Source organism: Daphnia pulicaria, chromosome 6 (assembly GCF_021234035.1).
Source record: "Daphnia pulicaria isolate SC F1-1A chromosome 6, SC_F0-13Bv2, whole genome shotgun sequence".
In the NCBI taxonomy this organism is placed as follows: Eukaryota; Metazoa; Arthropoda; class Branchiopoda; order Diplostraca; family Daphniidae; genus Daphnia; species Daphnia pulicaria.
The window spans coordinates 17,859,839-17,872,012 of NC_060918.1; the positions used below are offsets into that span (position 1 = coordinate 17,859,839).

The 12,174-nt window shown below is 40.7% G+C and overlaps 1 protein-coding gene across 1 annotated transcript; it reads right to left on the bottom strand.

Moving 5' to 3' along the window:
* Window positions 1–748: 748 nt before the first annotated feature.
* LOC124342140 (26S proteasome non-ATPase regulatory subunit 10-like) lies at window positions 749–1,957 on the bottom strand. Its single transcript, XM_046795109.1, has 3 exons — window positions 1,860–1,957; window positions 1,579–1,811; window positions 749–1,482 (listed from the first exon to the last, which is right to left on the bottom strand). Exons 1-3 carry the CDS (start codon window positions 1,955–1,957, stop codon window positions 749–751), a joined length of 1,065 nt encoding a protein of 354 aa, XP_046651065.1.
* Between the last annotated feature and the right edge of the window lie 10,217 nt (window positions 1,958–12,174).

Sequence of the window (12,174 nt, forward strand, 5' to 3'; positions counted from 1 at the left end):
TATTTAAGTGTGTTCTCCATATTAAGTGAAACATTTTTACATTAAGTGCAAAAATTCTCCTTTTCAGTACCCTAAAAATCGTAATAAACATGTTCAGTGCAACCTTTTTGTGTAAGGCAAAAAAAATTTTCGTGTTAAAACTTTTAGTATTTTTTATATTTTTTATATTTTTTCATATTTTTTCATATTTTTTCATTAAAAATACGGGGGTGTACGGATATTTTTTCGAGTTGACTACCCCTCGATGGCATCCTTGCGGCGACCATATTAGGTGAAAATTAACTTTGTACGATGTGAAGTTCTTACGGGTTTGGGAGGGTCCCTTAGATTTTAGTCTGGCTTGTCTAGTCATTTTAAAATTGAAAAAGGTTTTTATTTTATTTCCCGTTCTAGTCCCTTTCTTCCCAGGCCATTCCACCCACGCCGGATTGTCGCCCCCTCATAAGCGCGCATTTTCTCTGTTTAACAGAGAAAAAGGCGCACGGGGTGGAAATGGGTGGAAGAAAAAAAAAAACAATAAAAAAACGATGAATCGGAATAAAGAAAGAGATTTCAAAATAAAAATAATGTTTAAAAATCTCAATAATATGGTGAAGCTGTCAACAAAAACACTCCGAATGTGAATAGTTGTGGTAGTCATCGAAATAATATTTTCAAAAAGCCAGAAAATAGAATCACTTACGTAATTTGAGAAGTACTTCTCCAGAATGGCCAGCGCCTTGTAATTTTATAAATTCATAAATTCTTACTATTTTTTAGCGCCAGATTCCCTCAGTCGGGCGATAATCGTCTCGCCTAGTCCGTGTTCGTTGTCTCGAGCATAAGAAACAGCAGTACGTCTTTCATTGTCGACACAATTGACGTCCACCTTTTCTTTCTTTATATTCTTGAGTAATACGTCGATGATTTTCATGTCCTCTGCACCAGGTGCAGCAATGTCAAGTGGGGTACGGCCATAGTTGTCTTGACAATTGACATCTGCTCCCTTGTTGATTAAATGCTCGGCAGTGTTTTCATTGGATTTCAAGACGGCCCAATGAAGTGCAGTCCACCCTTCTTCATCGCGATCGTTTACATCGCCTATGGCTTTGACTTTTTGAGCTTCCAGCAGTAGATCGATAATAGGGATACCGTCCCTTTCCTGTGCTGCCCAAATAAGAGGAGACAGACCTTGTTTGTCGGCGATGTCGGGATCGGCTCCTTTGTCTATCAAGTTTTTGACAGCGACGACGTTGGATGTCATAGCGGCCCAATGGAGAACAGTTCTTCCGCATTTGTCTACACAGTCAACGTTGACTTTGGGGTGAGCTAGTAGCAAATCCATGATCTCGTTGTCGTTTCTTCCTCCTACTGCCACATGAAGAGGAGACAGACCTTCTTTGTCTTGAATGTTGGGATTGGCTCCTTTGTCTATCAAGTGTTTGACAACGGCGACGTTGGATTTCATAGCGGCCCAATGGAGAGCCGTGTGTCCATTTCCGTCTAAATGGTCAACGTTGACTTTGCTATGTGCAAGTAGCAAATCAATGATCTCGTTACCGTCCCTTTCCTGTGCTGCCTAAAGAAGAGGAGACAGACCTAGTTGGTCGGCGATGTTGGAATCTGCTCCTTTGTCCATCAAGTGTTTGACAACGGCGACGTTGGATTTCATTATGGGCCATTGGAGAACAGTTCTTACGCATTCGTCTACTTCGTTGATACTGACTTTTTCATGTGCTAGTAGCAAATCGAAGATTTCTGCATTCATTGTGATCATGCCCGCACAATGAAGGGCGCTCTTCCCGAGTCCGTCACGCACTGAGGGATCGGCACTATACGGAGGTTTTAGAAGATGTTGAGCCATTTCGGTTTTCTCCTACCTAATGGCAAAGTTGAGCGGAGTTTCTCCATTGTACAAAGCGTTGATGTCGTACTTGCCACTCGCTACTATTACATCAAACAGATCAATTTTTTCCATTGCAATTAGAACGATAATAGAGTGCCAATCAGTAAAGCTATAACCCCTTATGTGGTTGATCCAATCCAACATTTCTTTGTACCGGCCACTTTCACGAGGAGGAGAGTACGGGAAAAACCCTCGTATTCGTATTCAATTTCGGTAATTTATTTGATGACACATAAGTGGCCAAGGACTGGCAGTTTGAGTTCTTGATGTGGTACTTTTCCACAATCATCTGTTGGGCCCAAAGTACAGCAAACAGATCTTTGATCGTACCTTTTCCTTTCAAATTATCTTTGATGAGTTTCACTTTGCTTCGCGATTGGCCTTCCAACTTGTCCTTGACGTTTTCTTTGTTGCGGGAACGTTGCAAGACGATGCATTTCATATTCTTTTCTAGTGACCACCAATAATCTCCATCTTTTTCACTCGTCGTCTTGAAGACGATCCGAACGTGAAATGCCTTCGACGAATCCTTCGCTGGGCCAATGCTGCTTTGGTGTATTTCAACTTGAGTGATTTTTGAATTTTTGTCCATGTCTTTTAAAATCCCCAGCATTTGAGTTATTTCAGCTTCGTTGAGTTGCTTCAGATTTTCTTCATTGAGTAGCCATCGTAAGAGCACAGGTTCTGATATTTTGTGATGCTCTTCAGGTTTGCTATCAGCATCAGGCACTAAACGTAACATTTGTTTAGACTCGGCACCAAACAATTTTCGAATTGACGCCATGACAAGCTTGTCTATAAACAAAACAAAAAAAGAAATGTTAAACATGGAACACAGAAATGTACCGTACACATACACCACACAGCTCTACTCGTTCTGTAGTTATCCCCCCTTAAAGTACCCTCATTTGCATATAGCTCTACGGAGTGTTTCCAAACTTAGGGCTCGATTTAAAAGTTACCCTTCCCTTGATTGCAAAAATCTGAAACAAAATTAGCTTTTTCCTACACACAATGACTACGACCAAAAAAATTCGTCGCGTTCCTACGAAAATTGTGTTTTTTGGGAACACCGAAAAATACCTTTTTCCATAAGGTTTTCTCGCGCGTTCCCAAACTTTGGGTAGGTACTGTATATAGTTATATTCAGCGATGATAATGATGGGTAATGATAATGATTTTTTCAGGATTGTAATAAATGAGTTTGTTACCATTTGGAATGATGCTGAGGTTAGTTATTTCCATATTGAATTGACACACGGATAGTTTTTCTTAAAGAATATCTAGATTCCTGTGCTGGGCTAGTTTATTTAGTTGGATTTTTCGCTGGTTTTTTCTTTCGTTTAGGTTGCTCTTTATTAACCTTTACGTCTGGGTTTTCCTCGTGAAATTTTTTTATTCTGTCTACATCGACATATCATTCTTTTCTCGTCGTCTGAATATATTTTGTAATTTATATTTCCTTTTTTTTCTTTAACTCTGTAGGGCTGTTCGACATCTTTTTGACATTTGTTGCCATCGAGGCAACGCAGCATTAGAGTCTCGCTTATGTCTGCTACAATAGCCCGCCCCGCCTTGCCTGATTTTGTCTGACGTAATCTGACCTTCATCAATTGGTTAGACAAAGTCAGGCAAGGTAGAAAGGGGCATATCCTTAGTACAGTGAACTGCAGTGTTGTAAGTAAAATTTGCTGATAGTAGGAAATGGAGCAGTCTAACATCCTGCGTTGCCATCAAATTTGTGTCCAAAATGGCTTATCAGCGTACAGCATCTTTAAAACGTAGTACGCTGATTGGGCCGTTTGGGACACAAATTTGATGGAAACGTGGATGTTAGACTGCTCCATGATGACCATTTAATTGGTTCTTTTTATACATAACTATAGCTATAATATCGGCTAATGTCCTATTCATTTTTTTAATACCATCGCATTAAGGTCTGAACGATTGTTCTTAATCGTGTTATTCCCTAATGTTTTTACAAAACATTCATTAAATCGGATTAAATTTTTTTTTCATTGGTCCGAATAGACCATTCTCAAGTTCAACGATTTAGTTTCTATCCTCAAATTTGGTATCCGTTTATAATTAAAAGATGAAAAGAAAGAAAAGAGCAATGAAAGTTTCTTGCTTTTTAAATAATTCTTGCAATCGCTTGTGGTCACTTAGGATTTGAAATCTTCTGCCCTACAGGTACGGGGAAAGCTGTTAAACTTTCTCAATCGCATAAGCTTCTTTTTCTATCATGCTCCTTCTTTTTCTCTATAGTATTTAAATGACGCTAAGCATAAGCAATTACTTCTTTTTTCACCAATGACTCTGTTTTTCACCATATTCTGTATGTTTCTGTCTTAAGATTGAACCGTATCTGAACACATCTGTGTAAAGTAGGAACTCTCACGAAAAATGCTGATGATATCTTAGGATAGAAGGTGAGTTTATCATATATTTCATAAAAATGCAAAAGTGTTCTCTTCTTTTTCTGTCCATTTCCGTAGAGCATCCTTCCGTGTGCACATAAAAAACTAAAGCAACATTTAAAGATTAACGAATTTTTCGTCACGGACTCCACTTCACACAGTCATACAAAGTTACACGTTTCACAGTTATTTCAGGATGAAATGGTAATAGAAAATTTTTTTTCTGTTCGACAAATCCTATGAGATTTCACTGACAAGAGTACCTCCTCAACCCCTAGCACAGTTTTCCTTTGGATAGCTGGATTAATACAAATCTGGATCATTCTCCTCGCCCTGCTTACCAACTATTCCGATTGCTTTGCTGCCTCCTCGCACGATTAGGGTTGTTCGAAAATCGTCTAGCACGAAATCGATACCTTCCGACCTCCCTACCACTTCACCAGCCTCTACATGCAAGAGCCTGTCGGAATCGATAATTAATTAAGGAACAAGCTTAAGAAATGATGAGGGAAAAGGCCATCGTGCCATCCAGCAGCCCGTGGGCATTTTTGGTAGTATTGGTAAAGAAAAAGGACAGGGATGGAGATTTTGCATTGACTATTCGACTAAACTGCTAAAAAATGTCCCGGCCACTTTCCCAAGAATGATAGATGTTCTTCTGTCTTGGCTCAAGTAAATCACCTGCCTCGTATACTTTGACGTCATTTTTTTCTTCTCATTGACGGTGACCCAACATTTAACACGTTTAGAATTCGTCCTCCAGTGCACTGAAAAAACGGGAAGTTGAAACTGGCAAAATGTTCCTTTTTAGAACAATCCATCGTAGGATACATAGTTAGCAGTATGGGATGTTGCCAAACCCCGTAAAGATCTCTGCCATAGAAAATTTTTGAACCCCTTCGAAACGTGAGAAAAGTAAGTTTTATACATAACTATAGCTATACTATCGGCTAATGTCCTATTAACTTTTTCAATACCATCGCATTGGGGTCTATGAACGATTGCTCTTAATACGCTTTTTAGGATTGTTTTCCTACTATAGAAAATTCGTTTCGGGTTTGGCTTCTCTGGAAGCGCTATCAGCTTTCAGCGCTAACTTAAAAGAATTAATGAGATATATAGAGGTGGGGGGGGGGGGTCAGAGGAGCAGCAGTGCAGATTAAATTAACCCTCCTATTCTTGCTCACCCGAGGTACGATCTCCCTATGAACATTCGTTTAACTCCTTCCGAAATCAATAATTCTGATCTGATTATTTTGGGTATGGTTTTGGATAATAATGTTTCTTTGCTTAAGGAGAATTAAATGCTCTGCAATATTTCGTAGAGTGCATCTTATGTTTGTAGAAGTATATGCTACAAAATGTTTCTCTCGAATCAATAACATATTTGACGTCCTGGTTTTCCTTTAAAGACGGCAATTGTGGAAATATCTTTGATGTAAATATCTTCTGTAGTTTGTTACGGATATTATAACCTCAATCCCATTAAATAGGTTGAAAGAAACCATCGCTAGCCCATCTCCAGAAAGAAGGGAGGAAATTGAGAACGACGACTGGATCCTCACCAAAAACGCTAGGATCGCACGGGAATTCAATCTGAACGCCCGTGAAATGAGCAAGCTAAAGGCCATATAGCCATATCAGAAGCCCCCCTTCTATCAGTACGAGTTTGAGCTAGAGCAACGCCACCAAACGCTCAGTACGAAGAAGCAGAAAGTGTCAGAGACTTATCTTGCCTTGCAGTGCAACATGGCAGCACTCGCAACGCCATTTACCTCCGCCAGGGTCAGTGGACCAAAATCGAAGGAACGCATTCTGGTCGGGAGCACCTTCCTCGGTCCACCTGAGCCGAACGCAGAGAACATCCGCACAATCACGGCCAGACTCCGAGCCGAAAGAGCACTGGAAGAGCGCATCACTCAAGGTGGACAAGATCGCCAAGCCGACGCAGTCCCCTCGAATTTACCGGTGACCCCCATACCTCCATTGCCAAATCCGAAGGAGCTCCATGTGCCAACCAACGACACACACCCCGAACGCCCACCAAGGACTCAAAGAGCCGTAAGCCCGCTTCCAGTAACTGAGCGTAACCTCCTGCTGGAGTGTCACTCGAATGTATTTGTACAACATACTGGCAATAGATACAACACAATGAACACATCGCCATGGTAATAAGGCGAAGGCAGAGTACACGAATAGGACAGCATGAGTAAGGGAAACTGGGCCTATTTACACCACGCTGAGCGGGCAATCATCCGCGAGCTCTGCATGGCTTTCAGGAGTCCCCGGTTTGATTACACCTTCAAGAACGTCAGCCGGCGGCCACCGGTACAGCCTCCAACGATGCAGAGAGCGGTGAACACAGTTAAAGCGGGAAAATCTCTGGCTAGCTTGAAGTTGGAGATGGGCAATCAATATGTACAAGTAAAACGCGAAGGCTCACACTCCCCTGACCAGCAGGGGAGCAGAGCCGCAATTTACACAATAGTTAAAAACCGCAAGATGACTTCCGAGACAGCCTAAGTAATTCTTAGGGCCAGAGTGAGCATCGAGAAAGGTAAGGTCACAAGAAGGGAGGAGAATAGAGCCAACATTCAAGCAAAATACGGTTATCACCCTACATTTCTTTCCACATCAGTCGTTTGGTTGAGCGCAGAAACTGCCGAAAGGCTTCCCATAAGGTGGGGTTCGATGGAATGGAATGCAATGGCCTAGGCCAAGAACCATCAATAGAGATGCAAGTCGCAGCAAAAGGAAGACGTTGCTTGGAAAAGAGCGGATAGTGAAAAATAAAATGCTCTACTGACTACGCAGGACTGCCACAGGTACAGACCGGAGAATTGGCAAATATAAAACGGAACTGATGTTCTTTAAGGAGAGAATGGCCGGTAAGGACTTGGGAGATCTGACGGCAGAGCTGGTGAGAGGGAATAGGTCTGACGGACTCAATCGTTGGGAAAAATTCTCTAGTCTTTCTTCCATTTGAGCAGCTCTGCCATTCCGAATCCCACAATTCCTCGGCTATCTTTTTAATCGAGAGTCGAACTGAAGATTTAGAAGGAATTAATTTGGGGAGGTTATCAAGACTGTCACCAGGTAGTTGACAGCCAGCGATGGAAAGCTGAAGGCCTACAGACTTTGAGAGCTGGCAAATAAACAATCGTATCTTGTCTCGGGAGGGGACAGACATGTCGAGACAGAGACGTTGAATTGCAGAAAGATTAGAGAAATTGCGAGAAAATGTAAAGGCAGAAGGGTCGATTGCAATTATATCGACACTGAGACCCTCTTCTACTACACGGGAAGCCATCGTGATCGCACTCAAAACTGTAAGCTGTAAAGCAAGAAAAGTGCAGGTTGAAGGAACAGGTTTATTTACTAAATCTGTGATTTCAGCATGGCTAGTCGCCACGTAACAACCACGATACGATCCACGTGACACTGCTGCAGCAGCAACAAAGATGCAAACAGATTTGTCATTAGGGGCTAGCAACTCGCACCCCTCGACAAGGAGAGAAGGTTGTGAAAAAGGCTCCCAGGGAGCTAGTAATGGGTGAGAGTGCAGCATGGGCAAATCATATTTGACGGGCGTGGTAAGGCCAGGCAAACGGCTTGTAACCACTACGAGGACGCAAGAGAGAAGTAGCCAGTGGAGTTAGAGCAATAACGCATGTAAATGGTTTCAAGCACTCACAAATGGATCGGAAGTATATTGGAGAGAGCAAGGCAACTCTCTGTCGAGACAGATTTGAAGGCACTAGAAAGCGGAAGGGTAACAGAACGAAGAAGCTGAAACGAGCGGAGAAGCTTCATGTTTTTCTTAGAAGAGAGCATAGGGGCCCAAACAGAACAGCCAGGATGGGTTCAACAAAAGAATAGTATAAAAATTTTACTCTATATTTGTCATAGCCCCACGTTGATTTCAATGCCGCTCTTAAAGAAAAAAAAAGCACGTTTGGCCGCTGCAATTTTATGATTAACGTGGGCTAGCCAATTAAGGCGACAATCGACTGTGAGGCCAAGAAAGACGGTCTCAGGGGTTGGGCATATGGACAACCCATTGATTGTCAAGCTGAGGTGCGAGAAGTTTATTAATTTTTTGTTTACCAGCATGAAAACAGTTTTACGAGCATTAAATGACATTTTTTTGCTCAATCACCAATTGTTGACCTGATCACACATGATCTTCAAGTTGCGAGTGGCTATGGTGGGATCTTTGTGGGCCGTAGCCACAGTAAGGTCATCAGCAAACCCCACAGTAAAAGAAAGGAAGGTAAAGCAGAGACGCAGCACACCATCAATTAAAACCGACCAAAGGAAGGGTGACAGAACGCCACCTTGCGAACAGCCAAGGCCAACATTTACAGTCAGAGAAGAGTCGTTTAGAGAGAAAAGCGCTGTGTGGTCTGAGAGAAAGCTCACGATTAATTGGGTCAGATAGCGTGGACAATGACGGCTGTCAAGGGCTGAAATAATGGCAGGATGCCACGCCGCATCAAATGCACTTTTTATATCTAAAAAGGCACAGGCTGTAGTTCACTTGGCTATGTTGGAAGATTAAAAAAAAGAGATTAGGGAGTGTGCTGCAGATTCAGTAGATCTTCCCTGAATAAAGCCGTGTTGACTAGGACTTAGCCACTGACAGGTAGACGCCACCCACCTGACCCGGCTCAAGATCAGTTTTTCCAGAACTTTCGCTAAGGTATTAACAACACTTATTGGGCGGAAACTGTTAAAAGAATCGTAGGCAGGCTTGTTGGGTTTGACAATGACGACAACTTTAGCAGCTTTCCAGCAAGTCGGGAAGTAGGAGAGGGAAAAACAAGCATTCATAATTTTTAAAAGATGGTCGGTGATCAGTGGAAAACAGGAGTTGATCAAGGCTGTGGAGAGACCATCAAGTCCGGGAGAAGACTTAACATTCATAGATGCCAGTTCTTCAGCTGTTATTGGAGGGAAGATGAATGAGCGGGACTGAGATGAAAAAGAATACGACTCTGCAAGTTTCTCGGCAGGGAGATGAGCGTCTTCAGACGGGGGAGGTTCGGGAAAGAAATTTTGGGCACATTTTTCCAAAATGGCCAGGGGTTCTAATATCTCAATGCCATCAATACAGATCACGGTAGGGAGACCAATACAAGATAGCTTCACAGAGGCAACATTCAGGGGAGAGAACAGGTCACTACTCTCTGGATTGGAATTACAGAGGAGCTTCCAAGCTCCGGCAAGCGCAGAGCTTCCGGCAAGCGTAAGATCGAGAAATGAGGTGCCAGCAGGAACGAATGAAAGTTGGTCTAAAGGCTGATTTAAAATTTGCAGGCAGTTATCTGAAATTACAGATTCCCATTCAGTCCATCTAGCGTTGGTACATTTGCTGTTCCAGATTTTGTTCAATGCATTAGAATCGATTGCAACGATCGACAGATTGGTAAGAATGCCACCGATGCCAGAGATAAACTGAGTCACTACGTCATTGATAGATGGACGAAGTTAGGCTGAAATAAAACGGAAGGAACAATATGGAGTGTGCAAATCAACGGCCGCAATGTGGTTAGACTGGCTGTGACAAACTGACCGGAAGGTAGCGGCAAGAGAGAGCCTAACAAGAGCAGCCGACCCATATGTATGATCTTTGGAAAGAGAGTGGAAAGATATATAGCCAGGAGAAATATTTGAAACGGTGGGAGAATTACTGTTCTTAGCATAAGGTTCTTGAATAAAGATTAAATCAAATTTGTTTTCTAAAATCACATCCGCCAAGGAGGCAGATGCAACCTTTGAATGACGAAGATTTACTTGCAAACATCTGAAAAGGCGATTAGGATTTACAGTATTGTCAGGCATTAAGCACGCTCCATCCTAATCCATCCATGTCTACTATTCTATCTCCAAGCTCGTGTAACTGACGATAACTTTTTTGATGAATTTTCTCCATACGGCAATCTCACATCTGCATTTACGGTAAAGCAATCTTAGTTCAAATGTTGAAACCCATAAATCCTTAATTTCAAACGCTTCATAAACAAATAATTTTTTTTCTATCACAAAACGCAATAAAAATTCATCGATTTTGGATGTTTCCGTTTACCAAATAAATTAATTTAGATGTGGTTTTTGTTTAAAGACATCCAATACATTACTTTGAAATTGAATCTGATAATTATTTCGCAATTTTTTGGAAAGATTGTGTCAATCTTCCATTTCGTCGTGGCATCGAACGATTTTATTAGCTAAGACAAAAAGGTCTGTTGTGGCTATCACCTTGTAAATGTGTTCCATGCGGTTGACTCCAATGGTACGTTGTACCATCGGATTTGTCAATCGATGGTGAAGGCTGAAAAGCAAATTAGCAAGGTTTTTTTAAGAATGTCAATTAAGCTATTATAATTTCTAACTAAGCTGTAAAACTCCTATGGGCTGCTTTTTAGATACAAAAAGATCCTGCCTGTGTGAAACAGAACATCATTCTTCATCACTTGAATACTTTCCTCATGCATTTTGGCCTTTAACTTACCTTCTTTAGATTGAATTCAGTAACGTAGTCATGCATCCTGGCCATCATTCCGAAGAGTTTATCAGACAGTATTTTTTCGTTTTTTTTGGTCATGGACACCTCATATCCTTTTTTACGAGAACGTTTAACTTCGGAGATTGAAAAAAGTGGACGTAGTTTGATCTTTCTGTTACGATTGCACTAAATAAAGTAATCTTGTCAATAATGTAACAAAAAATAATAAAATCAATGAAGTATGAAAATTAATTCTAAAAATGAGGTCAGATTAGGATAATAAGAGGTTTTTTACTACATATCAAATAAGCAGATTAAAAATATCCGTCTTACTAGTCGTCTTCTTAGTTATTATACAGGCATTTAATTGAAAATATTATGAATAGCTAGACTGTTTATAAGTTAAAAATGCCTCACATAAAGGATTTAAAAAATAATCCTTTCACTTTCAACGGCGTAATTTTGATTTTATGTGTTTGGCTTTTTTCAGCGTCAAAGAATTCAGTCTCACAACTAGCAGTAAGATAATACTGTCACAGTACTGCTGAATATCTAATAATAAACGACACTTCTGTTAAATACAATCACAATGGGTTGTTTCCTGATATACAAATTTAGAAAAAAACTTTTAATTACTGGCACACTATCATAATTTCCTCCAGTAAATTCAATAAAGATTGATTATTTTGTGCATTATTATGTGTAGTCGTATTCCTGAGTACTATATGTTAGATATGTGTTTTTGTAATTGTAGATATTGTTTAAATATTTTTTTATTGGGATTCGCTGTTGTGAAACGTTTCGTATTATTTTAGGGACATTTCAGAATTTATAATGGAACTTTCTCTGAAAATGATTTTTTCTAGTTGCTTTGTTCATTATCCTTCAATGAAATCCGAGAAGGATACTTATAAAATGAAAAAGGCTTCTGTAAGATTTAAAATTCGAAATATTTCACGCATTCTAGATGGAGTGCAGACGGGAAACGTAATGTCATGCATGAAGTTATCAGCTGCCAGGAGTTATATAGGGCATCTTTCAACCCTCTCTACCATTTTGGCTACCTGGGAGCCTGTTGAAGGTGAATTTCTTAGTTGGAATTTTACCCGCCCCACAAATCTTGCTCGTCAACCGTGAAATATTTGTTTGAATCACAATCGAAGAATTGCTGTATATGGCATGCTACAGCAAAACAATTTTTACTAATAAAGAAAGCGTAGTAAAGTTAGAAGAAAAGCCCAACTATCGAATATTTGATGGCTTTAACATTGAAGATTTGCGGAATCATGTAAACGAAGTGTGGCAAAAGTTACTAACGACCCTACGGTTGGTAATGCCATTTTTTACTAAACGATGGCTGT